Source organism: Colletotrichum fructicola (genome assembly GCF_000319635.2).
Source record: "Colletotrichum fructicola Nara gc5 chromosome Unknown KSG_Nara_v1_contig03, whole genome shotgun sequence".
Classification (NCBI taxonomy): Eukaryota; Fungi; Ascomycota; class Sordariomycetes; order Glomerellales; family Glomerellaceae; genus Colletotrichum; species Colletotrichum fructicola.
In genome coordinates, this window is record NW_027094053.1 from 1,220,771 (window position 1) to 1,247,514 (window position 26,744).

The 26,744-nt window shown below is 51.8% G+C and overlaps 5 protein-coding genes across 5 annotated transcripts; 3 read left to right on the top strand and 2 right to left on the bottom strand.

Annotated features, from left to right (window-relative positions):
* Positions 1-405: 405 nt before the first annotated feature.
* CGGC5_v005136 (uncharacterized protein) lies at positions 406-2,067 on the top strand (the record flags this gene model as incomplete). The annotated part of the gene is made up of 1 exon (XM_032032468.1): positions 406-2,067. The coding sequence occupies one exon, from the start codon at positions 406-408 to the stop codon at positions 2,065-2,067; it is 1,662 nt and encodes a 553-aa protein (XP_031893000.1).
* A 1,996-nt stretch (positions 2,068-4,063) lies between these two features.
* On the top strand, positions 4,064-5,776 carry Mfsd1-1 (Major facilitator superfamily domain-containing protein 1; the record flags this gene model as incomplete). Its single annotated transcript, XM_032032479.1, has 4 exons — positions 4,064-4,409; positions 4,466-5,119; positions 5,171-5,375; positions 5,428-5,776. The coding sequence occupies 4 exons, from the start codon at positions 4,064-4,066 to the stop codon at positions 5,774-5,776; spliced, it is 1,554 nt and encodes a 517-aa protein (XP_031892995.1).
* Positions 5,777-17,723: 11,947 nt separating this feature from the next.
* On the bottom strand, positions 17,724-20,059 carry CGGC5_v005138 (putative sucrose utilization protein SUC1; the record flags this gene model as incomplete). The annotated part of the gene is made up of 3 exons (XM_032032501.1): positions 17,724-18,704; positions 18,756-19,197; positions 19,260-20,059. The coding sequence occupies 3 exons, from the start codon at positions 20,057-20,059 to the stop codon at positions 17,724-17,726; spliced, it is 2,223 nt and encodes a 740-aa protein (XP_031892997.1).
* A 4,079-nt stretch (positions 20,060-24,138) lies between these two features.
* Positions 24,139-24,678, top strand: CGGC5_v005139 (uncharacterized protein; the record flags this gene model as incomplete). The annotated part of the gene is made up of 2 exons (XM_066151399.1): positions 24,139-24,320; positions 24,483-24,678. 2 exons carry the CDS (start codon positions 24,139-24,141, stop codon positions 24,676-24,678), a joined length of 378 nt encoding a protein of 125 aa, XP_066008946.1.
* A 364-nt stretch (positions 24,679-25,042) lies between these two features.
* On the bottom strand, positions 25,043-26,086 carry rntB (Ribonuclease T2; the record flags this gene model as incomplete). Its single annotated transcript, XM_032032512.1, has 2 exons — positions 25,043-25,643; positions 25,779-26,086. 2 exons carry the CDS (start codon positions 26,084-26,086, stop codon positions 25,043-25,045), a joined length of 909 nt encoding a protein of 302 aa, XP_031892996.1.
* Positions 26,087-26,744: the final 658 nt, after the last annotated feature.

Consider the following 26,744-nt stretch of genomic DNA (forward strand, 5'->3'; position numbering starts at 1 on the left):
CTCAAACAGGCATATAAGTCTATCATCCCGAAATTCAGAGCATTACAAACTTCGTAGAACAACGTCCAGGGACTTGACACATCTTCTTTGAGCTGCATTCTAGGATTCCTGAACGAGCCAGTCCCCAAGAGCTACACCAATCAGTACCGTTGCCGCTTACCGCAGAAAGATCGTCCGGGTTCCACTTGAATCAAGAATCGACAGCGACGTGTGTGGAAGTTTTGGTCAGAGAACCTGCATTGGCATTGCTATTAATCAAGCTCACCGCTTCGATTCTCTTTGTCAACTATCTTCTTGAACAATTAGCGCCACGCTAGCTGTGGGAGTTCATAAACGCCTTCATCCCCTCCCACACCGACCGACTGTCCGCATCGTGCGAATCCAGGCCACGTCAATGAAACCAGAATGGCTGATCTCGAATTCTCTGAAGAAGATATCGTTCAGCTGGCTCTCCTTCGTGATGAAGAAACAGACGCTCTCATTGACGCTGGCTTCCTCAGCAACGACCACCGATTATCCTCACCCATGGACGACGTACTCTGCTTTACGTACGAAGAGCTCGTACTTCAGGTCACAGCTGGTACTTACTATCCTGTCACGGCACCTCTCTTTGACCTCATCAACCTCACCCTCTCGCGCAAGGACATAGATGGCCTTCGTGCTACCCTTCGCTGCGTGATCGAGGAGGCGGCCGAGACGAATTGCGTCGAGAAATGGCTTAATAGGGGAAATAGCACGTACGGAATCTTTGAGGCGACCAAGGTGGTCTTGAAGATGGCCCAAGAGACGGATGCTCTGGTAAAGGCGGTACGAAACCGAGCCAACAAAAACGCCAACAAAACGCAACGCATTCCTTCGGACCAATTTCAACAGAAGGCTGTCCAGGCGATTACTACCAACGAGATCGCCTTGGAGTACCTGGGCAGGTCGGCTAGGGAGATCTGCAAGTCGATACCCTCGTGTTACCGAGTTCTTCACGCCGAGTGTGTCATCCGGCGCGATATAGCTGCTCGCTTCGATGCTTCCAGAGCTCGGTTGCGCGAAAAGCTCATCCGCCACCGCAAAAGCCTTCCGAAGTGCTGCGCGAAGCACACCCGTCTCGAGGACAAGCTTGAGCATTTCACTCGTCCATTCATGACGTTTCACGGCACTCAGCGCCACTTCGTTCCCTCGATCGTCCGTCACGGCTTCCTCAAGCCGGTCTCGCGCGTGCCAAATGGCAACAAAGGAGGAAATGATGGAAACCTGCACGAGGTCCGTTGCGGGTCCACCTACGGTCGCGGCATCTACAGTTCGCCCAGCGCCGATTTTGCCTTGAGCTACACGGACTCCTGGGCGCGGCCGACATCGCCCACCGAGTACTTCGGCCTCAAGCTGATTGTGTGCGCCACCATCATGGGTCGCGCGCGACAGATGTTCAGCGGAGACAACTGGCGCGCGCAGTCGGAGCCATATGAGGGTGCTGATTCACACGTGGCGAACCGCGAGCTTGAATACATCGTCTTTGACCCAGCCCAGATCATTCCTGTCTATGTGCTACACCTGGACTGGGGCGCTGACAACGCCGCGCACTTTCAGAATTTGCCGATGGACTCGTACCAGTGGAAGCCCAGGGTCTATGCGACCAATAAAAGGATCAACATTAACGAGGGTTTGGACTCTGCGTATGCAGGTGAGAGACAAAGAGCAAAGCAGGCGGTGTTGGCGAAGGCCTCAAAGTACTTCCCCTACGGATATGGACCAGCGACAGGCGGACGATTTGTGATCGAGGAGGTCGGAGAGGTCTCGGAGGACGAGGAGGACTACGGTGAGTATCAAACCATGAGAGGCACTGAGAATGAAGACAAGACAGGCATGTCTGAAACAAACTTCTGGGGATGGGTGAAGGCGGCGGAAGAGGATGAGGGTGTTATACATACAACGGCGGACGAATACACCGCACAGAGGAAAGGATCTGGATACCGGCCGGAAAACTGGGGTTCAATCAAGAGAGCTAAGCAGGAGGTGGAAGAGGAAGACGATGATGGCGATTTCAACCTGAATTGGCTTTTATTAGGCCAGGCTTAGGGGAGCGTCGAGCACAAGATATGAAAGCCTCGAGACTGGATGGTTATTCCATAATCCACAGCCTTGTTGACATTGTCCTTAAGGAATGATCACACCCATTTTACCACGCTATGGAAGGCATCGTAGTGGGCCCGCGGCGGTTGCTCGACCGCATCGTGATCGGCCTCCTTACCGACGGGCACATTCTTTTGGAGGGGGTGCCAGGCCCCTGTACATAGATCAGACAAAAGCATCTCAGCGTAAATATTCTGCGTTTTTCACGGGCATCGGGGAATTTCTCTGACAAACATGACACATTGGGTTTATATAGGAACAGCCGTTTGCCTGTCGATTACGATAAGCCCGTTGGTGACCTCTACGAAGACCCCCTCTACGAGGAGGTCTCCAGATATCCAATCGCGGATCAACATCGACGAGCGTCCTGGCAAGCCACTCAGTTGCCGTGAGCCGAGCTTCAGGCGATTCAAGTTTGTAAGAATTCCACACACTCCAGTTTAATTGGGGGCCAAAAATCAGTTGTTCGTCGATACGTGATTTTGGGCATGTTCGTGGAGTCGTGGTCCAACTCTTCAACCGGAGCAGCTAATCAAAGAACTGTATCCGCGGGGCTTGATATACGACGCGTCTTTTGGATCGCTTCTAACGTTACATTCAAAGCGACAGAAGGGAGTATTGTCCATGATAGGGCTGAAGATTGACGTCGTCAAGGTGTGGGACATGGCTTGGCACGAAACCCACATCACACCAGCTGGCGTGTGAACTTGGACCCAATTCTGAGAGTGTACTCCAGGGCCGGGGTGTCTGCGACAAGAAAACGTGGCTGAGTTGAGTAGGCTGAGCAGCAAGGAGCTGATGATGAAGAGGGAAGAATGTCGTCAGAGTACCCATGGCACCTATTCTATTACCCCAAAAAGGGCCCTGACAGACCTCTTCGAGATGCAAGCGTACCCTTACCGGCGACAAGGTCACCAAGTCTCGGAAGCGCACCGAAGAGTTACGGAGCCGGATTCCAGATTCAGTTGGATGCGGACAAAGGTAGAACAGCTTCGATTATGCCAGGCAACGACCTTGGCTCAGCTGAAGAACTGATCAAGCATTGGAAAACATTCCAAAATAGGCTTCATAACATGGTCTAATACAGAACAGCAGCCTTTTCCACCCACGACGGATGGATCGGTCTTGGCCCGGATAGGATGCGATCAAGAGATATCCACATTCGCTAGGATTTGGCCACAGATGACATGATAAGATCAACACCTTTCCGAAAGAAGATGATCAAGTTGCCACGAAACTCCCCTTGCCGCAATCGGATGGTCCCCCAGCGGGCACCTAAACAAGGAAACGATTTTTCTCACATGGGAGAAAGCTCGTAGCGTCAAAACTAGCGTGATCCCACTCGGCTCACTGCGTAGAACCGCCCAGCTGGACTCGTACTCCGAAAAGGGTCCTCCTATTAAGCTCTTTTGACACCACAATGGCCGCTTCCCGGCCGAAGTTGTCACCGAGTAAACAAGGAGCGGCATCGCGAAGCCGCGTGCCAGACTTTGAGCACGCGTGGAACTCCACTTCGGATGGCCCCCGCTGTGGATTGTGGCCAGAGCATTTGTGTGAAGGGATTGGTTTTAGTCCGGCATATCCCTGACTCGTAAAGGGGTCCGTTGCCTTTTTAATCTTATCAGATGCATCTCCGAGCCCATCGTTGGACTTGGCGCGCTAGCGAGCGCAAAACCTTGACTGGGGAAAGAAAAATCCTGCGCGAAAACCCCCGTTTTCTAGACCCCTTTTGGGCTCCTTTTTCGTTTTCTCACAGTGAGCAAATCCTCCCGACCGATCCCGGCTCCCACTTTTACGGAATAGTCGTTTCCAACTGACGATGCGCGCGGATATATGAACTTCTTCAACGTCAGCTTTCAGGCTGATTTCGAGTTCTCCTCGTGCATCTCCTTCCTCAATTCATATTCCTGCCAGCTACCGAGCAATCGGAACACCTGACAGCATGGAGTCACGCTCAGACGTTGAGTCCCGCCGGGAGAAGCAGCCCACCGAAGCTGTCAACGACCTCCCGGAGCTCTCCCCTTCCACGTCGCTTGAGAGCAACAAGCCGCAACCCCCGATGTACTGGAAGCTCATCGCGGTCATCATGATTTCGTGCATCAGCTTCGGTTCATCATGGAGTTCCGGCATTACCGGCGCGTTGAAGTCTACCCTCAAGAAGGAGCTTGACATCAACAACAAGCAGTTCTCCCTTCTTGAGGCCAGTGAGGACTTCATGGTCACCCTCCTCATCCTTACGAGTGGTATCGTCACCGACAGAATCGGTGGAGCCGGCGCCATGCTGTATGGTGAGTACAATTTGGCAACTCCAGAGTGCATTGAGACTCGTTACTGATAACTTCAGGTAACATTATCTACTCCATCGGCTCTATCCTTGTCGCTGCCGCGGCTCAGATCCGCTCCTTCAAGCTCATGATCGGCGGACGTGTTATCCTTGCCCTCGGAGACATCGCTACCCAAGTCGCCCAGTACAAGGTCTTCAGCTCCTGGTTCTCGCCCAACAACGGCTTTGCATCGACCCTCGGACTGGAACTTGGAATCAAGAAAATTGGCGGTTTCGTCGGCAAGTCTTCGGCCAACGTGATTGCCAAGAACACCGGCAACTTCGCTTGGGTCTTCTGGGTTGCCGTCTTCATGAACATCTTCACCAACGTGATGACGGTCGGCTTCTACAAATTCAACAGCGTTGCCCACAAGAAGTTCGGCAACATGAAGGACCCGGCTACCGGCGAAAAGTTGACGGAGAAGTCGAAGAAGTTCCAACCTAAGAAGGTCCTCGAGCTTCCCTGGGTTTTCTGGGCGATTATGGCCTTTTCTCTGTTCCAGACGAGTGCCGCCATCGTCTTTACCCAGAATGCGACTGAGTTGGCTGAGAAACGGTTCAAGACCGACGCCATCACTGCTGGCTGGTACTCTGCTACTTTGCAGTACGCTGGCTTCTTTCTCGTCCCATGCATTGGTGCCTTCATCGACTTGCTGGGCAACCGTATCACTTTGCGTGAGTAGATCCTACCTGCCTTGGTTACGTTATGATACTAATGTCCTACAGTCGCTATTTGCGGAACTGGTGTTTTCCTGGCTATGGCTCTTGTCAACTGGGCTTCCGAGAAGGCCGGAACCGCCGCTGCGTTCGGCATCTACGCAATCTCGTCTACCTTCGGTCCCACCCCTATCATTGACAGTATTCGCACGTCCATGTGGCACCAGTCCGTCTTTGGCTCAGCTTACGCCGTCAAGATTGCCATGAACAATGCGTAAGTTTGCCTCTATTTACTCTCAATGAAGCACCGACTAATCGGAGTTCAGCATGAACATCATCGTCCGTATCATCACTGGCGCCATTCAGGATGCCGACAATGACAGCTACGAACACGTCGTCATTGTTTACGTTATCCTGGCTGCTGCATCAGTCTTGGTTGCCATCGCGTTGATTGGACTTTCATGGTGGTCCGTTGATCTGGGTAACCTGCAATGGACGAGGAAGCAACGTATCGCCAACGGAGACCTTTGGAATGAGAGAAAGAGGGCATTCCACGAGGAGAACGGGGCTCGTAACAAGTTGATTTCTAAGGTCTGCTTCGGTGGGTTGGTTCTGTTGATCCTTGGATCGTGGGCAGCTTACTTCTGGGGTGTCGCAACCGGGAACAACGACTAGAGAGCTACCAAGGACGTGATCCCCATGAGCGGCAATGCTATTTACAAGACAGTCGTGCTGTAGACACAATGATATGTCTGAAGTCTATTATCGTATCCATAATGACGAATTGCACCAAAGCCCAAGTGTCATGTCTTGTTATGAACTTTCCTTGTATTTGCTCTGCGGTCCGACAGCCCTGGAGGTTGATTGAAAGGTTCATTTGGATGAAGTAGGTTTCTCCCAGGCTTTTGCTGTCGTCAAACTTTTGGTCACTATCGTTGCACGTTCGAATGCCTCCATAGCCAAGCTCAGTTCTTTTGCTCGATACCCCTGAGTTCGACCGATGAAATGACCACCTCGACTTTCGTATTGACCCCGAGAGCCAGGAATCATGGCCTCTTGTCTCGAAGTTTACCCTCATGTTTCCCACTCAAGAACGGGAAGTTCTCATCATCTACTGCACCAACAGTGAAAACCCTGCGTGGTTCTTTGTTCGGCATAGTCTGAAACCAGCCCATGCGAAAGTTTAGACGAGAGAATGTCGTCCCAAGTTCATCTTCTGGTACCGACCGGCCGTAAGGGGGCAGGTACAAGTAGACATTTGAGTCGCGCAACAAGCTAAAGGTAGCTGCTAGGCTGTTGAAGCCCTGCGGTGCTAGACCCTTCACGTCCATTTCAAGCAACCAGTGCTTTCGAACCAATCCAAAGCGTCTCACGGTCGTTGATAGGAGGCCCCACATGTGGAAAGAAAAGATGGCTGAAAGCAGTGCAATTATGGCACAAGTCGGCTTCAGCTGTTGAGTGAGTCGCTTTTGAGATTTGTAGTTGATGGTTACATTTATTCTTGAGAGACTAGACTGGGCATCAGCGCTAAGGTCGTCAGCGACTTCGGTACGACTTTCAATGTTTGCGAGTTGCGCGGTGATAAACGCGAAGTCTTGACGGATGCCCATCAGTATATCTTCTTCTTTTGAAGGGTCTCCTAGTTCTTCGACCGCAAACCTTCCATACGGTTGTATTTGGAGTGCAACTTGGTCCTGTATTCTAAATGCTCGGTCCTCTGTAAATCTTACATCGGGGAATGCACTCGACACCCTGTAAGATTGTCCCATCGTCGCATTGTGCACAACGTTTGGGATATTGAATGGAGCGTACCATGGCCGTGTTGGTGAAGGGTTAAGCTTTGGGGGCGTCTTGGGATCAATGGACCAATGCCCATCATTAATCTGTAGGCCTACTTCAGCCTCAACCTGAAACCATCTGTAGTTGCACTCCCAGACAGATAGAGAGCTCAAGTCGTTGGTATTCCAAGAGTATGTTCCCCATAAGTAGTGCTGAGTTGTTGAAGTGTCGTCCCGCCGTGGAGGTCGGCCGACACCACTCTTGCAGTCAGGCTCCCTTTCAGATGCCGCGACGAACTGCGGTATCGAGAGTCCAAAATAGGAATAATCTGAAGAACCTTGTATACGAACAGCAGTCGATCCATTAAACGTAGAGCCGTCTGAACACGTGTATGGGAAGGTCACCTCAACCACTACGCCGTCTAATGTAATGAAGATTTGATGAAGATAACCTGAGTATCTAGTACAGTTAGACTGGAGCTGTGCTGCTAGCATATTAATACTATTAGACGATGCAACTGTCTCTTCATCAAAACTATCCTTAGGTTTGACAGCCGGAAATAGGAGGTCGTGATAAGTGTTCCGTGGATAGGTGAAGTTGGCATCACCTTGATGAATAAGAAGACTACTCAATATATTCCGCATTTTTGAGGGATCTTCTTTGATGCTGTCTCGTGTCGTCCCAAATCTTGATGCTTGTTGGAAAATAAAGGAACAAGGTTGAGGCTGGACGTCTTGTACAGTATAAAGAACGGACGCCAAAGTCGTCAAGACCATTGAGGCGATTGCAAGAACTTGTGATATAGTAATGTTGTATGCCCTGAGATGGAAAGACCGATATAAAGCCCTAACGGCGACGACATCCAGAAATGGTCGATCGAGCTGCGAGGTTTTGCAGCTCCTAGACGAAAGAATCCAGAAGGGAAATATTGATTTCCATGTGGTATTGCAAGAGTTTGCGTACGTGGATACAACGAGCATTGCCAGAGCTGGTACAGATGTCCACAGCAGGTATGTGTACTTCAATCCGTAGGCAGATATTGTAGCGAACCCATCCGATGCATCTGAGAGTCTCTGTACACAGCCCAGGGCGATAATTGTACCAAGCACGAAAAAGGTGAAGGTAACTCTGACCCATACTCTTAGAACCACAGGTGAATACTGATTATCGCCCCAGCACGTTTGATGTTGATAACAATGGAGGACTGAAAATTCTTCCATAATCCTAGGGTTCGCATGAAGAAAAGCGATACTTCCTAAAATGGTTGCTGGATCTCTGTGCCATGTGGTCATTGAAGTGCCGAGGCTGCCGCGAAAAACCACATAAAACGCCGCGCAGGTAGCTATCGCAAACAACGTTGTCATTGCGATTCCGGTTCGGTGATTGACGCCAATCATTTGTGATGTCAAGATGACCGAGCCGGCGGCTTCATGCTTGTGTCCATTTCTAAGACGATAATGACCAATGAAAGGACTCATGTCGTGGAACATCTTCAGCATGGATTCGAGCACAGCATCGCTGTTGTATGTTAAAGGATCTATTGGGTCAACAATTTTGCCCCTGTATCGATCCATGGCAATGGGACCGCTGATCTCGTCCGAGTCTCCATTGAATGAGGAGCCACCAGGAAAGGAGACTAGCATCAATTGCCAAATGTCTGCTGCGACTGGCGTTTTGATTTGATCTGCCAACTTCGTTACAGATGTGTTGTTCCCGTCATGTGTCACAGTAACGTTCTCTATCCAAGCAAAGGCCGAGCAAATGATAGCAGCCGCAGTGGAGATCTCCATCAGCGAAGAGTTGGTTGGAGAAGCCTCAAGCAATGCGGCGAAGTATATGAATTGCCTGGCGTGTTGTGGTAGGTCTGAGCACGGCATGTCGAATTCGTGTTTCGTTTTGACCTCCCAAATATGCGGCTTGCCTTTGTTTGGCAGGTAAAAGTTCTGCTGAACCCTTGTTCGAACGGACTCGTCACAACCTTCGAAACGAAGATCGACATCATACGCAAATGCCCTAAAGTCGGAGTAAGGGGTTATCTGAAGCGCAGACCCAAGCACAAAGTAGTTTTCCAGTTTCCTGCATTGAAGGTCCGCGAAGAGACCATCAACAGATGCTTGCAGTGACCAATCGGTTCTGCTCGTAGAGCCGCCAAAGTCTACATCCTCTAACTCAAAGGTCTGATATGTGACGGGCGGTTTGTTGCTAACCCCAAATGGATATTCCATACCAAAATATTCAATTGCTTGAGGGATATAATAAGGGCTTGCGTCTTCGAAGAGATGTCTGCTGTGGGCATCGTTGAAGCTGGTGTTCACATCAAATGAGTCTAGGACGTTGACAGTGACTGCTTTGTTGAACGAGACATCGACTAGGCTGAAAAGACCTGGGGCAAATGCAATTTGGATCTTCATAATGAGAGATATCACACTTGAAAGGAACACCAGCAGGTGTTTTCGCCGGAATGACTGTATAAGAACTGTCGGTGCAGACATTGATGAGTAGTCGAGGACGTAGATGCTTTCTTCGATCGATGTTTCCGCCATGCTTAAAGCGATCCATGGCGTGTATCTCATTGCCTGAAACTCGACCCTCCCCCAAAGGGCTGCGAGCATCGTAAGAACTGGTCTCCTTATCAGATTCTCCTCTCCTATAGTTCAAACTTGACAGTGTCTCAATATAGACACTTACTGGTTGTTGGGCCAAACCTCCAAATAAGCGCGAAACTCTGCCGAGCTTTCCCAATGCTTTCGTGTTGCAAAGACACACACATCATAACCAGAATTGTAACGGTGATGGCCAAGTAAATGGCCGTGAAAAATACCATGACTTCCCGTCGCAACCAGAATGGGCGCCATGCCGCCTTGTGCATAAGCTCTGCAGACATTTGAGACTCTGCCTCATTTTCTACTGTCTCAGATCCGGTAACGTTATGGCTTAATCCGCTGGTTGCGTCAAGTGGTGGCAGTGTAATTTGATGTGGTGGGGAGCTGGCAGTGCTTGTCTCATCGCATTCGGGGAGTACTTCGCTGTCTCTTTCGGTTGCTACCTGTTGATATTATGTTACGACGGATCCATGAGATATTGGGTTGAGATTGCGATACCTTCATATGATCAATCCTCTCTCTGCAGTCTTCCGCCCCATTCGTATTTTCGGCGTTGTCCGTGGGGTTGGCCGCGTCGGATCCTGAAGCTCGTAATACTTCCCCACTCGCGATGGCACCCAACAAACCGTGAGTATTATCATGCTCCACGCTGGAGTTAAAGCTTTCTGATGTAGCGATGCTTTCAATTGAGCGGCGTGAGTCTTCAATTGAGGACAGGCGGAGAACAAGGGGCTGGAGCTCCAGATCTGCCTCTGAAGGAATGGTTGACATTACGAATACGCGAATGACCGGAATTCTCCAAATACGAATCGAAATGAAAATTTGCAAAATTTCCAATCATCAGGGCAGGTACTAGATGATACGAAAAATTGTGTGAAAGACGAAGGTTGAGTGTTTGTGGACAGAGTATGGAGCTTCAGAACCCTCTTTAAATGGAAATCGAGGTCGCCAAAGTTTCATGACTGCCTGTGTGGTACTCATATATACTACCTTACATTGAGAAAGGGATGAGTAAATGTTCGAGCCTGTGAGACAGTAAGCCGCCACAAAAGCCCTCCCTCGCTCATGCTAGGATGCCAAGCGCAAAGCCAAGGCAAGCAATGTTAGACAGAATGTTGCTGCGGACGAGGCCAAGCGACTAATTTTCCACAGTAGGATGTTCCATATTCAGCTTTGCTAATGCTTTTGCAGTTGTCTCGAGCGATGCCCGCATGTCTACCCTTATTTGGACAACCCATGCATTAGGGGACACGGAATAGCATTCTCTAAGCTATCGGTTGACACTTTTCCTGCTTAGTAGCTACCAGTCTACTGGGGCTGTTGATTACGAGACGTTAACCAACGATCCTATCCTTGGTCGGCCTGAACAATCTCTTACTCGCCACTGTGAGACTCAGAGCCCGGGTACGCTCATTGATGCGAATGGTACAATCAGCAAGAACGGAGATGTTGATAAAGTCTATTTTATTATTACCCACCGCCTCTGGTGCGACCCTGTCCGTAGACGATTCATATTTGCCGATATGTATGTGGCGGTGGCAGACTCTGATGCGAGCAGCTCGCGTTCATCAAACCGACGTCCTGAAAACTCACTTCAGGATCATGACTCTTCCGCAACTGAAATTGAGTGACTGGAACTTCCTGCTGTAATCACTATACCTGAAACAGCACCAAAAAAGAACTGTATAAGAAGTGCTAATAACAATGCTTTACCTCTGTCTCTGTCCTTGCCTCTATCTATCACTACCTACTTCTGTTCTTACTTCTGCACACATCGTCAATCGTTTCCCTGTCACTGCCGATACAATTGCATTTCTTCAATTCTCATAAACCTGCGCATAATGGTCAAACTCACTTCCATTCTTTCTATCCTGGCTCTCGCCATAGCCACTGTCGAAGCATGTGGTTACTGTCAGTGCCACTGGCAGGATGGAAGCCACTGCTGCGCGGTACATGCAAACGGCAGAACTTGCGATGACGTCTGCAGTACTGCCGTCTACGGGGAAACGAACTTGGGCAACAAAGTCTATTGCAATGCGGGAGGCTCCTCTAACTGCATCTCGGCTACGACGTACAGATTTACGCGTGCCCACTGCATCGTATGTCATCCATCTTCGCCTTAAATACGGCTTCCATGTTTGTGTCTTTGGGAAGCTGACAGTTCTAGTGATGAATGATACGGGCGACTTGTCATGGACAACTGTGTCAACACACCGCTGCTGGGAGGAACAGTTTCAGTCACTGTTTAGAAATGACACGCTCTTTCATCGAAGGTGACATGTGCCTTGGAGGAAGGATAAAAGCACAGTTTGGAACAAGAGCCGTGACAAACATAATAGGTCGAGGACGAGAATCAGGGAATGAGGATGGCTAAGTATCAGCTAGGATATAGTTATCGACTTGAGGCCCAGCTGTTGCTGCTAGGCAGTTTTGTTTCTACTGTTCGAATGTGCGCGCATATGACGGAATCAAATTGAATATCACCGGCATGCTTTATTGTGTAAGCGTCTTGTATCAGCTATTCTTCCAGAAAGAGTTCTGACCTTACCATAAATCGACTTGAATTGTATTGTTCTCTGACGATTCAGCACCTTACGAAGATATTCAGGGTCATACATTCCACCGTGGGGGTACGTACAAAGTTCCATTGTCAGTACCTATGGAAATATGTACACGACCCAAGTCGGGGAAACACCTTCTGGTCAACTTGTGAATAACCAGACAATAAGAGCAATGAACGAAAAGGATAGGAGAGCTCTAATTGGTCAGTAACTTACCCACGGCCTTATCGCAAGTGGATACAGATGTATTCTGAGGATCACGTCGAGATCCTCCCCACTTACCACATGCCACCAGAGCCCTGCATTGGTTTACTCAAGGGCCAACATGACACCTATCTCCTTTAAGAAGGCTCTACTCGCTTACTTTGCATAGGGCAGGACAAGAACCACTCTGACTTACCTTACTTCGTCAAGATGAACTTCCGAGAGAGAGCACAACTATAAAAGCCCTTTCTCTATGGGCAAGTATCAATAAACTACACAAATGAGGTTCTACTAACGAACCTTTAATCTCTTTTCTCAGCTCTCGCAGAAGGTGGGCCAGCCGGCTTGGGGTGGCCCTGGCGTTGTTTTGTGATTTCCTGTGCAACTTTCTCGAGTCCCGGTCCAGGAAAATTAAGTATCTCATGATCTTTCATTTTGCCTGTCTTTGTAGTATTCCAGTCCTAATTACAAGGCGTACCTTGGGCAGTCAAACGGCGTCCCAACATGTGCAGCCGCAGAACTCCACCTCTGGAATATCTGATCAGACGAGACTATTTTTCAACAGCAACGGATCGGGATCATCGAACCCACTAATTTGGTTGGGAAACAAGGCTCCAAAATGAAACATTTCTTGTGTTTTCTTTTCGCAGCCCCAACTAGGACCCTCTCCCGTCAGAAAGGTCACACCATACCCGTCTCAAGTTCAGACTCAATCAAGACTACAAACCATTACCAGAATGTATCTTTGCAGATAGATCATATTTAAAGCTTCGCAGCGATTACTGATAATCCTTTTAGACAGCGATCGTCCGGGAGGGTTGCTACTTGCAAGTTGCGGTCATAAAAGCCCAAAGTTCATTCCCAAGGAGATGCGAATGCAAAGATCGGTATGCTATCAAATTGCTCTGATGTCCAGAGTTCCGCAAAACTGTTGTCACTCATCTGACACGTTCCCATTAGATTCTGGCCAGAATAATCAGACGTCCTTCCAATGATGACGTGACCATCTACGCAAATCCGCCATATCATCCTACATGCCTTGGTAAGCTGTAGCCGGATGCCCTAGCACATCGTTCTTTTCGGGAGGGAAGAGAAACAGACGCAGAACCATTAAAAACATGATGGCTTCAAGTTATCTCAATACATTATACTCTAGGTACCTATGTTCATGTTATGTTCTTAATATAAAAAGCGATCTCCTTAAAATTAATGCTATCTATGAATAATATTGGGTATTGAAAGCCTATCTCTCATTCCAGCAGTATAACTGTTATCGTTATGTGACTTATTGATAGCGTTCGCTTTGGTTGGCTTCCACATTTAGTTTTGCAGCTAAAGGCTTCTATCCACTTTAATGCTAGGCCGCCCTCCTATCAGCAGAGTATTCGAGGCAAAATATCCGGAAGATGACTATGATCTTTGCCTGCCGCAAATGGCGAATTAGTCGTTTCGGGAAGCCCAGAGACTCACCTCACCCTAAGCCAGGCAAGCATAAGCCGCGTTGTCAATTTCACACCGGCTCAGCGAGTTTGATTTTCTTGTGGAAGACTATCACTGAAATGGAAGACGTCTTTGCCAATATATACTCAAGTGGATCAAGATCTCCGAAATTCACTCGTCCTGGCGCATGCTGAAGGCTTTTTTTGCAACTTGAGGAGGGGTACATCCCAGAGCTCAATCGTCCACAATGAAATCTATTTAAGGAACGGGCCAACACAAGTCTGAAGCAGCGCAAGTTAATTCGCTCTTTGGTAGATAACTCTAGATTCTGGGCAAAGCTGGAAAGGGCCTGAGTGTCTACGCGGGTTACGCCACATCTAATGAAGCATCCCCTCAACTCATATGCCGCCGCGCAAACCACACTCGAGCAATTCTTTACCCCTGTCCGTCATCTGGCGCACTGCGTTGCTTATCTATCCTCATACTCTCAAGGAGCTCAAAATGGCAAGTCCTTCAAAGGCACAACGCAGGACTGAGAGTATGGGGATGGAGATAATTCACACATTGATATAAGCCAGGCTTGCATGAAAGCCTATTGTTGCAGCCGGGCAAAATAACCACTATTTGCCACAATATTTATATGCTTCGACATAGCAGTAGCAACGTCTCTCTCCTTCATGCATAATATCGGCTTGAGAAGAACATTCCAACCCCGGTCACAGCCAGTTCGGAATGCCAGCCCAGGGGAACGAGGCATGCCCGTCAGCACACCAGCAAGATGATAGAGGTCCTTCCTACTCAGCGTGCACTTCTTCGCGTGCATATAAAGCATCAAGAAGCTTGAGTAAAATCCTCAAACCCAATTTGATCATCGACAATGTTGTGACAAGTTTCAACAGTAATTATTAAAAAGCACCTAGTACATAAGGGCCTCAATCTCCTCTTGCATCAACATGAGGCGAGGCCACCTTCTTTACCACTCTTCATTTACATCCCCTACGTATTCAAAGCCACAACATCGCAAGCCAGTCGCAAACCTGCCAGGTTACCAACCCGCAGACAGCGCCTTCAATCTCATCACACCAGGCTTTTTTGAGAACCAGCCAGAACATCTCACTCTAACCCATAAGCTGCACATTCTGTCCTAGAACGACTCTTCACCAAACGCGGCTCCTTAAATACCTTCAACGCAAGCCAGTCGAGAATCGCATGATCCTCCACAACCATATCCGTAACTGCGCTAATATAAATACAGTCAATTTAAAGAACGACTTATGGCATACGCATTATCGCAAAAGGCAATAGGGAGGGTTGTGATGGTGTGATGACAGGGTGTCGCAGCTCAGTGAGCCATGTGCCTTTCATATATCAATGCAGCTCAGACAATATAACTTCCCACCACCCCTATCTCCCCAATGGCCCCTCAGCACGTCGGCGCCCTCCATCTCCCTAGGTCCCCAAGTATCCCCTCTGAAACTACACGAAGCATCCACATCTTCAAAGAAATGGCTCCATAACTCTCTGGTGTAGATAAGGTAAGTACGATACGGGAAGCAGTACAGTCCCCTTCAACCGTGAAGCACATTGGAGCATTGTTCCATTAAGAAGAAAACAACTATCGCTCTTGCTTTTGAAGCTTCAAAACCCCTCTCATAACACTATGTGTTATTCCTGAATACTTGTCTCATGTCTCATCAGGGCCAGACTTTCGTTCACCTCCGCGGTTCGAGCATAACTGCCTTAGAATACAAATAGCACGTCGTAAGGTACTCCTGATCTGCTTAAAACCCAGCAAGACAATACGACGCAATTATCGCCTTGGCGCAGCGTTCCTTCGCCAACACACCTTCCCATCAAACCGATCACTTAGCAGGAACAAAACCTACCTCTAAAGCTAACACATCCATCTCCATCATCCACGCTCACTTCTAATCTCACGCTATTCACCCTCATATAAAAACTCGTAGTCCATCAAAACACATGCTCATAACCTTCTAAACCTTCACATTCCATCCCCAACGCAAGGCGAGGAAGCATTAATGCTCGGTGCACGTCCGTCAGGTAATTAGAATTCTCAGTAGGAAGAGGTGATTGCAGAAAGGAAGGAGTCTTCATATGGCAACCTATGTACCCCCCCCCCCCCCCCACATACGGTTCCGCGTCTATCCCAAAAATTACCTTCCATCACCAGATGGCAGACACAAATAGGACGTCGCAGTATATAATGATCTACGACATCCAACCCTTCAACCGTAACGCAAATTGATGGACTTCTCCCTTGTGTGCTGATAGGCAAAGGCCAATGGGAAGTCGTCAAGACTCAACATCCACACCGGAACAGCCCCAACGACCTCAGGACACCCTCTCCCCGTCTTCATTCCCGCTACAACCCCCACCAGACCGTCGTCCGTCGTCTCCCTCATGCCTCACTCTGATGGTATTCTGTGATAAGAACTCAAGCTCCGATAACCAGATCTGCACACCTTAAAGCGCAACATAAAGCTTATCCGCAGCAGAAGCGTCTTACGACTAGAGCTTGCTCGAAATCGATCCATGGGCTGCTATTGTCTGCGCCGGACACAGGAGTTCTAAGCAAGTCAGCATGCATTTATACGTGGAAAGACAGCAAGGCTGACATCACTGCACCAACGGATCATAAAAGCCATCATCATCGCATCTCGCTTGGAACACAGCAATCTGGTGATCTTCTGCTTGAATTTATGCGGCGTTCTCAATCTCACAAGTGGTCCACAGAGGTACAACCGCATCGCCTGCCATCCTGCCGCCGCTTCCTTAACGCCATCCTTCATCTCTGACGCACCTTACTTCCAGTATATTCCTACAGAATTAAACGCCCCACGCAGCTGCAACACGCAAAGTCCAGTTCGCTACCGAGAGGATCTCAAAAGACGACTCTGCGGGGGAGGACATGTTGTCTACGACATCCAACAAGACGAATTCTACATTGCGTCGTACAGAATCACAAGTCCCAGCGCACAAGCATCATTTATTTATACCATCAAAGGCACCCCGCCACACCACGCTCCAACCACCAACGACCGCCCATAAAAGCCATCCCCAACCCATTCTCTCCCAGCAAGGCAATTAATCCACTTTTGTCCGTTTCCTGCTGAAAGTCATCACTCGACCCATGCTGTATTTCGACTGTGATGATTTCTATACGGCGTCACGTCAAATTCGATCCCCTGCGATTGCTCCTCCATCGCCCTCCGTCATCCTCGGCGGAGCTTACTCTCAACGTATCCATACGCGGCCAAGAACATTATGCACAATAGCAAACCCCCTAAAAGTCATGCTCTCACTGTGTTTGGCCTCGAGTACTTCTAACTGGAAAGCATGAGCCGGTATCCCCATCAATGTCGTCATTCTCGTCGCTGCCACTGTTCCGTGTAGAGCCATGTCCCGTGCTAGGAACATTCATGTCACAACGGCAGCCAATCAATCCAATCACGTCATCACAAGAATGGGTCAACCAAGTTCAATCTAGTTTTCTTTCTTCATTCATCTAGTATCTTATCGAGTATCCAGTCTGCCGACAGCATACACATAATTCTCATACGAGGCCCGGCGTAGTCGCGATCCGGCTACCAAGCTTCGGCCGTAGTCGGACCATACAATAGCTTCCACGCCGGCCATCAATGCTTTCATATATATATCCCGAGTCCTCCTCTTGATATTGCGTGCATTTGATAGATCCATGAACTCCCAAACAAAACACCATTGGCCGATGTCAAACCAATCGGCAGATGCAAAATGTTCGCGTCCCTAGCCTGTACACAAGTCCGTATTTTCGCAATCCCGATTCCCTAACCAATCCAAGGCACTTTTATGTTGCCGACTCTCCTCAAGTGGCTGCGGTATCGACCCGCGCCCCATCGCAAGGATGGCCGAAATGTGTAGTAAAAATAAAAAGGTCTTAGGAGAAGAAGCCAACGCTTGACATAGGAAATTAATAGCATGTGACAATCTGCGTCAACTAAATGCTTGTAAATGGGGCCAGTAATGTGCACAAGATCAACGAAGAGTATTGAAGTCCATCTCAGCAGGCATGCCAGTCATACCTGGCATGTCCGAGTTGGCTCGTTGAAGCGCGTGGAAAGTTTCGCCGACAGTCCGCGGTAACGGCTGTTGTGGTATGGCGTAACTGTTGGCCCGCTGGGGTTGCTGCCGAGATATGGAGTTCATCAGGTTGTTCCCACCAGGACCCATTGGATGGGATGTCGGTATTGACGGCGCGTTCATCTGCTGCTGTCCCTGGAACGATGGTGGACTGATGCTGCCCATGTTCTGGCTTTGCTGCATGTTGTGGTTGTGATGCTGGTTCATGTTGGGCTGCATCTGCTGTTGATTCATGCCTTGGTTCTGCAACATGTGATGCGACTGGTGTTGTTGATGTTGGTTCGAACCACCGATCGACGATCCATTTTGGCCCATCGGACTCATGACCATATCGGGCATTTGCGCGCACCCATAATCGTTCATCCCGTTGTGTGGGTACTCCATGGGTGGAGACATGATGGCTGGCGAGCTCGCGAAAGGCGAGTTCATGTCTGCAGTCGTGGCAGGCACGGAAACGGACGGGGCTCCAGTGGAGACGTTGGTGTCGCTTACGTTGCTGTTCATGTCCGACATGCCATACTTTTTGTCATAGTCGGCAACGGAAAACTTCCGGTCGTAGTCGGTGTCCATCTGCATCTGCATCTGGGGAGGCTGCGCCATGCCAGCGTTTCCAAAGCCGTCAAAAATGTCAATAGCGCCCAGGTTGGCGTTCTCGGGGGCGTTCTGCAGCATGGGGTTGGTCAGGCGAGGCATGATGTCGGCGACCTTGTTGAGAAGCAGGGGCAGGAAGCGGAAATCGCTGTGGCGGAGGACGGCAACAATGTTGAGCGTCTGGTTGAGTTGCTCGCGGGGACCGACAGTGAAGGGGTCCCGGGCGGCGGGTTGCACTGCGAGGAAGTCGGTCATGTTGCAAGTGATTTGGAAGAGCTTTTCAATCTACATCTTAGTCAGCTCACTGCAATTAATTCAGCGAATTTTGGTTCTTACCAGTCCGGATCCCATGAGCTCCATGCCCTGTCCAGGGAAGTGAGATGCGAGGTTCATCAACATTTCGCGTGACAAGTCGACGGGGTATTGGAAGTTGTTCATGCTCTCCTCGTTTTGAGAGTTCATGCTGCCGTGGGTCAGCTGCCAGACGGTGGTCTTCAGCCACTGCTGGTTCGTGCGCAAGTCGGACAACTGTCCATCCTGGCAGAGGTATGTTGGCAGGACCTCGTTCAACTGCTTCTGCAGGTTAGAAACGTAGAGGTTGCTTCGGGTCTTGTTCCAGACGGCGGTGAAGGCGTCGTCGAAGGGATGGAACAGGTTGACCAGCATGATGAAGCTGTTGAGCTGGTGGCTGAGTGGGTCGCTCGGGTCATCGGCGGAGTTAGGCGGTTGAATGGTGGCTTGAAGTGTCAAAGGTCTCTGGTGCTGAATAGCGTGGGCCCTGAATGAAGATCGCCCGTTAGTGATGAAACATGGCGTTGGAATAAGAAAAATGCTCATTACCTTTCCATCACGTAGAAAAGCCAGTAGAGGCGTCTTCTCCGAGAGGACTCGGCGTTGTCCCACTGGGGACTGCGGTAGGTCTCCTCCTTGGTCATGCCGCTCATGTGCATCATGGTGGAAGCCTCGCGGAGATAGTACCAGGCCTTGTTGTGCATCTCCATGCCGTGGTAGCAGCCGTAGATGAAGAAGTTTGTGGCGAGGGTGTTGAAAGTCGGGCCTTCGGAGGGGCCGGTGAGGTAATCGTAGCCCTTGCGAACCTGCAGCGTCTCCTCCAAAAGCAACTGGGTGGCGACGATGGAGGCACCAGGCATAACGTCGAGGTTGAAGGGGTCGCCGGCGGGCATAGACATTCCGGGCTGGAGCATCATGAAAGCGCACAGAGAGGTCAGCAGGCAGTAGGTGTCGGGGTCGCGCTCCATGTAGGGGAGTTGCTGTTCGATCTTGTGGCGGTCGAGGATAGGCATCTTCTCGTAGAGGTTGGCGAAGTAGAAATCGATGCATTCCTTGACGAGCTCGCTGGAGAGCAGGCCGGGAGTCGGGGCGAGGCTGACGGGTCCTGCAGGGCCTGACATGCCGTTCATGCGGTTCTGGACCTTTGCCGACAGACTCGTCTGTCGCTGTGTTTCCCTCAACTCGCTAATGACCTTTGCGCGGGAGCCCTTGGGGCCCTTCTTCTGAGGGATAGCATTGTAGGTGCAGGACAGCTGGGCAGTGTGGCAATTACGACACGGGTTGACGCCGTCGCATTTGACCTTGCGGCGATGGCAGGCGTCACAGGCCCGCTTGACGGCCTGTGTCATGTTGGCGACGTGCGGTGAAGACGTGGTTGCGGTATTGCTGGTGTCGGGGTCCCGTCGTGGGCGTCGTCGGGTGTCGTCGTCTCGCGGGTTGGGGATGGGTCTGCTGCAATTACTCTGCACGGCTGTGGCTGAAAGCGGCGGGTGATGGCATCGACAGCGGGATTTCCAGCGGGCGCAAGAGACGATTGAGTTTTGCGGGGAAAGAGGACTGATAAGGGAAGTGGTAGGCGTGGGAAGGGGGAGTCGCGGAGGAGTTTGTGAGGATGGATCGCAGTATTCGGCCCTTTCTGTATGCACACGCTGGGAGCGAAACGCGGGGGATGGTGCCAAAATCCGGGGCTGCGACGCCCGTTACAACCCTTTCCAGTCGTCTGTGCAGAAGAATAGCAAGCGTTAATCGAGTGCCGGACGTCGACGGTGGCTGTTTCGTCTGGAGTTGTCGCTTTTGCCTCGAGAGAAAAACACAACTGGCGATGTTGAAGGAGAGACTGGGAGTGGTTTCTCGGTGAGGGTCGGTAGGTTGCTGAGGAAGAGGAGTTCGGGTGTGGGTGGGCGAGGGAGGATGGATGTATGGAACCGCAGTGGGCTGAGGGAAGTCACATACTATGTAAGGTAGAAGAGGGAAAGTGGAAGAGGAAAAGAGGACCGGCACGGCACGGGCTGGAAGGAAGTTGGTGTGAGTGCGAGCTACGCTTAGGTGGTCAACGAGTGGAGAATAAGGGAAAGAGCGGCGCGCGAGAGTCTGAAGATGAACAAGGGTGGTGGGCACTCGCACTTGCACTTCGGTTGTTGCTAAGAAAATGGGAATCGAATCGACGGGAAGGAGAGGACGAGAGGCCAGAGGAGAGGACTTTCCTTCCAGTGCCCGAGGTGACGGGAAGAGGTACCTCTGCGGTGTACGGATACTTGGGGGCGCTCCTACCTGTGTGTTTGGTGGGCTTGGCTTGGGCTGCTAGGCCTCTTGCAGCAAGACGCTAGCCCGACTGAGATGCGCGGCTTGGGGAGACGGCCTCTGGACTGGTCACTGCCCCCGGGGGAGGAGACGAGCACTGGGCAGAGAAAGAGGCGCTAGCAACGAGACAGGTCACAGCCTTGAGGAGATGAAAAAAATTGTCAGACACACTGTGGGGAACATGGTGGGCATTACCCAGTACCTGAGGGAGTTGGGGTGACAGCCCACGAAACCGGGCAGGAGCACCTTCTCCTCGGGTGCTTCCCTACAGTGAGGCGTCATTTTCACCAGACCAACGGCACTGTGCGCAGGGGGCGCCTTCCTCGCTGCGTTCTGTCTGTTCGTCCTTATTGTCTGCATTGTACCCGGTACGTACCTTTTACCTGCTGCTGTCAACACTCCATCGCCCAATGTGTCTCTTCTCCATTGTGAAAATGGTGCAAATTTCCACGGTCAATGCAGACGAGCCAAGGGGTCCCTGATATTTCTGAAGAATCACTGGAAACAGCCCCGAACGCCAGCAAGTCCTCCTCTACATTGCTGTTGAGTTCGGCTGCACGGAACTGCTGGAGATGAGGGCAAGAGACCGTCATGGCCAAGAGGCAGAGAGGGATATTTGGCAGGAGCAGCAACACAGGGCGATGCGCGGGAGACGCCGCCTGCAACGTCGTACGAAGGCTGGAGCTGCTGCCTGTACATGGCATTTCGTAACGAGCAGGCCAATGGGAGGCGTCACTCTCCAAGTATTCGTACCTCAAGGAACGCCAAACCGAGGCAAGACCAAGTCCAGGCGCTACTTTGTACCTTCCATTGGAGGTCCTCCTCAGCGACAGACAGTCAGCGACTGCGCCTACGAATGCCCTCGATGTATCTCTTGCCCAATCATCCGCCGGAGAGTACATGCAACCAGACTGCTGACCTGCTCCTCCAGCTGCTGCTGCATGCCAGTCGCCTCTTCTCTCGCGGTACCCGTCGGCCACGGCAGCCGCCGTCCTTTTCTCGACGTTTCAGTCGCAACTTGACCGAGGTCAGGATTTTACAGAATACTCGCCTCCCTTTCGAGCTCCTTCTGTGGTGGCCGTTCAGGACGCATCTTTCTCGGTATGCGCAAGCCGCGGAACGGCAATGACGCTCGCTGGGCAAGCCACATCACCTCAGCTGCTGGTCTCGTGATGCCCCTCCGCCATTCCCGTACTCGACCCTCATCACCACCAATTTGCCCACCGGCACTCGTTACGAACAACGACGACGCCAGCAGAACACGAGCCAAACCGCCTGCGAGCACCCCAAGCCCGCCGCCACGCCGTCCCTTTGTTTTCACTGGGTCCTATGGGCCATGGCGCGCTGCCGCCCATTGTCTGATCTGATCTGATCTGGCCCTGCTGGGGCCCCTAGCCAACTTCCAGCCTTTTGTCCCGTCCCAACAAGCCGGCATCGACTGCGTTTTGCCCATAATTGCACCAGTCCACTCAAATCTCCTGCCCGTTGCCAACTGTCTTGCAGCTCCTCGACATTTCGAAATTTGAGGCACACGAAACCGCCTGTGCGAGGGACATCCCTCGCCGCACCTCGACAGCCACGCCAGCAGCCACAAACAGACGCACTGATGCGCCCATGGGGATGCTGGACGCAGGGACACCGTTGACCCGGGATGCGATGTCTTGCCCTGCCTCCGTATTGCCGGTCCGTGGACATTGCTTGCAATTGCTTATTGCTGTCTCTGTCAATGGCGGGGACGCTGCATTCCAGGTTTCTCGAAAAAGCCTCTCAACACCGGCTGTCTCGACTCTCGATGGGGCTCGGGTCAATGCCGACCAATCTTCGACGCCACTACCATCCAGTAGTTCAGCAGAGCATGAACTCTGTTCTGTTGGCCTCGACGAGATACTGATCGTCCGACACTTGGGATGGCTGAAGGCGCCGTCCAACACTACAGCCTGCAGCGTCTGTTCCCACTGACTGAGCACTTGGGCTCCTCTAACCCAACGACCACCCCCTCAAAAGTTCTCACCGGCTCCTGTGTTCTGACGGGGCTGGAATCGGTCTATGATGGCCATGCAGCAAGCATGCTTCGATAACCCACAACTTGGGCATCGATCGAGATGGGGTTCCTTTGCTCGCCGTAGCAGACAATACCCAGCGCTTCACGCTGGGTATGAACTTCACGCTGGGTAATGATGGCTTCCGCAATCCTGTCGGCACACCGTCCACACGCAAACACGGCTTGGTCTTGGCAATCTGGCAACTCGCAAGCAATCTCACAAGTCACACTCACCCTCCATCAATGACCCCTGGGCCTGTCATCCCCCAGATCGCCCTCAAGCGACACAGCAGGGAACCTTCCAAATTGTCTTCCACCGTGCTTCTACTCGCTCCAGTCCGCCTATCAAACAATGTCTTGCCCTCGACCACCCTCCTTGGTCGACGCAGCTCGCCGTTTGCAGCCTGTCACGGCGTCAACTGCCATGCAGGTCGTCTACTTCTGCCCAGCAAATGTTTGCCAATCCATCTAGAGGCATTTCTAATGTCGTCTTGTGCCAGATACAGACCGTGACGACCACATCTCAACTTCATTGTCTCTGGCGCCGGCCCTGACATCCAATTCAGGACTCATTTTGATCATGGCAAAAAAGTCAGACATCAGGGCAACCACCCCGTCGTGGCGGAGGCCAAACCAACGCTACGGCTACGCGTACATGAGACGGCGTGTTAGTGTCCGCCGCCTGCCTCCCCGCCGCCGCTAACGTGCATCAACACCGCCTCTGTCTGCAAATGCCGTCCTCCCGGCACGCCCGGAGGAGGGCGACTGCTCTTATGTCAGCGGCAAAAAGTCCCTCGTGGCACAGCAGCTGAGGACAAACATGCGAGTCGACATAATCGTGTCAGTCCCAGCATCTAGGAATGCTACGTTTCGACGCATACGCAGTCGCAACGGGGCAGGAGAGCCTGTTCTGACCCTGGCATCCCCCTCGTGGCACCAGAGGCACGACAGCCGCCATAAATGCCCATGTCCTTTGGGCAGAGAGATATGCGAATCTCCTCAAACAGCAATTCCACAGGGCCAGTTCCCAGGCGCACGGCGTCTTCTCCCTGCTCTGATCCCTTCCATGACAGCGCCCAGCCCAAGATGGCTGCACCAGCACATCGCCGTCCGTCCACAGCTCCACCGCCGTTTTCCCCATGCCCAAGTACCGGCCAGCGAGCCAGCGAGCCAGCGAACCAGCGCTCAAGCATGCCGGGGTTGCGGAGGCCGCTTTCACCAAACCAGGCGGAACGGCACCGCGCCCCCAAATCCGATGGAATGATTCTGTGCGTCCCCCCTCCGCTCTCAGCCCACTTTCCACCTCCACATGCGCCATCCCGTTCCCGGATTAGCGCTGTCGGTCGGCCCGATAAGGCGCTACTGCAGTCTGCCTCTTTTTTCTTCAGCACCCGCGGCCAGTGACATGCAAGGCTGAGGAACAGACACAGACAGCTGCCTCATCTACACCGTGGCGCCCCAAACACTCGTGCGCTGCGCATCCTAGACCGCCGTCAACACATGGCTGCACAACCGTTTGATTGTTCGCAAACACGGCCCAGAAAGGTCTGGATGCCTTCCGTGGCTTGTTTCTTGTCCGACGCCGCGGAAGATGCCGCCGTGGTCGTCGACAGAGTTCGCCAGTGACAGGGCGCCCCGACCACCTGGTTAGACTTTGTCCATCTCATCTCTGATGCGCAGTTTCATGAGACGGCAGGCTGTTGTCGGCTATTGCCCAGCTGGATCGGCGTTAACATTCCCAACCTCCGACCGGCAACTCAGGGCTGAAACATGGAGGTCAATTGCCGGCCATCATATCAGACACTTCACAGGGAGAGCACCGGGCATGTTGCGAACTGATCAAGAAGAATTGTTGTTACAGCTCAACTGCCGACGATGTGCTCCGGACAGGAGGAAGTTCATGAATAATCCCCACATTCCCTAACGCCGCCAAGATATCCCAAAGAATCCGATTAACCGTACCCAAGACCAATTTCCCTGATAGACACTCTTACAGATCCTCGTACGAACTGGGCGGACAGTTGCCCTTGCACCGCTTCGGGACATACCGCACGCTGTCGGCGCAGTTGTTCGCGTCCCCGTGCTCTCCAAGCTCGCTAGCAGGAACAAACTGCCCGGTCTGCAAGCTGCCCTTCAAGAAGTAGCTATACCACGCCTCGTGCAGCACATCCCTCTTACGTCCCGAACACCGCAGTACTACCTTACCCCCGCTCAGCCTCTCCAGCGTCTTCGTCACGTCCTTGATGGGATACGTCTTCTCCCGCGAGGGCACGATGCCCGCCCGCTCGAGCGCCGTGAAGGTGTCCAGCTGCTTGAAGAGCGCAAACGCGCGGGTGAAGTAGTCGACGACCTCGACGCCGGCGTCGTAGCTCTCGCCGTAGCAGCGGGTCGAGAGCGTGTTGATGCACGAGGCGTGCTTGTTGTATTCGTGCGCCCAGAGGTGGTTGTTGGTCCCGTAGGCCGCGACCCAGTACCGCTCCATGGACGCGAGCAGGTCGGATTGCCCGTAGTGGCGGAGGATGTCGGTGATGTTGTTGAAGTGCGGCGTCATGCCGCAGAAGGCCTTGTAGCTCCCGTCGCAGAGGTCCGGCCTGGCAAGGTTTCAGTCAGTGCGTGTTTTGCATGAGGGGTCTTGAAGTCAATTCCGCCAGTTTTTGTCTGTGATGTGATTCTTCCAGTGACGAGATGTGATCTCCCTAGATTGAAGAGAGGAGCGGGAAGCATACCATAGTCCATGAACAGTCCAGTCCTCCTCGCTCCCGCCCGCGTGCACCGTGTCATCCCAGAACTGCGTCAGCAGAATCCGCCCCGACGGCGCGACGAAGCAGCACGAGTCGGTCCCGGAGCCCGGGCTGGAGCAGCTTGTCGGGCCGTCGACGGGGCAGGAGGGGGCGCCGGAGAGGGGCTCGTAGGGGGTTACTTCGCCCTTCCAGGCTGCTGCTGCTGCGGCATCGTGTGAGAGCGGGTGTTGGTGGTGGGTTAAGGGTAGGAGGGAGGTGAAGCTTGTGAAGAGGGATTTGAGCGACGGCGGCATTTTGGAGGTTTGATTGTGGTTGTTGGGTTGATTGCTTGAAGCTGGATTGATGGCGAGGCGAGGGGGCGGAGGTGGTGACGATGTTGCGAGGCGGAGCTGTCTGGGGAGCTGCACCGGGGGATTCTGCCGTGTCATGTGGGGATTTGGCTGGGGCTGGGGGGACACCGCTTTGGGTTTGGGAGGTGTGATTGGGTGGGGATGGGGAGGAGTGGGTTTGGTGGGGGTGTGACGTGCAGGGGGGCACGTGGGTTTGGTGTTGGTTTGGAGAGGGGAGGTGTAAGTGGATGGATGAGGGCAGATGAATGGATTGATGAGGACCTTGGAGGTATTGCTTGAGAGGTAGATGGGAGAGTTGAGGTAGAGGATTTGAATTTTGTTGCTTTTGGGGGAGTTTGAGAGGGGTGAGGGATGTTGTTGAATTTTGGTGCAACTTATTGTGATGTTTTATTTTCGATGTCCTTGTTGCGGGTGCCGCTGCCACCGCCAGTATTTTTTTATCTTGCTGCACTAGCCATCGACGCTTTTCGGTGACAAATAACGCTGAATTTTCAAAACCTGAATGGTGTGGTAGATGCGTCTGTTATTCATCGTAACGGCCCATTTCGTCCTCGGGTCGGGACGATCTTGAAGGTCAACAGGGTGTGTATCCAAGGTATGG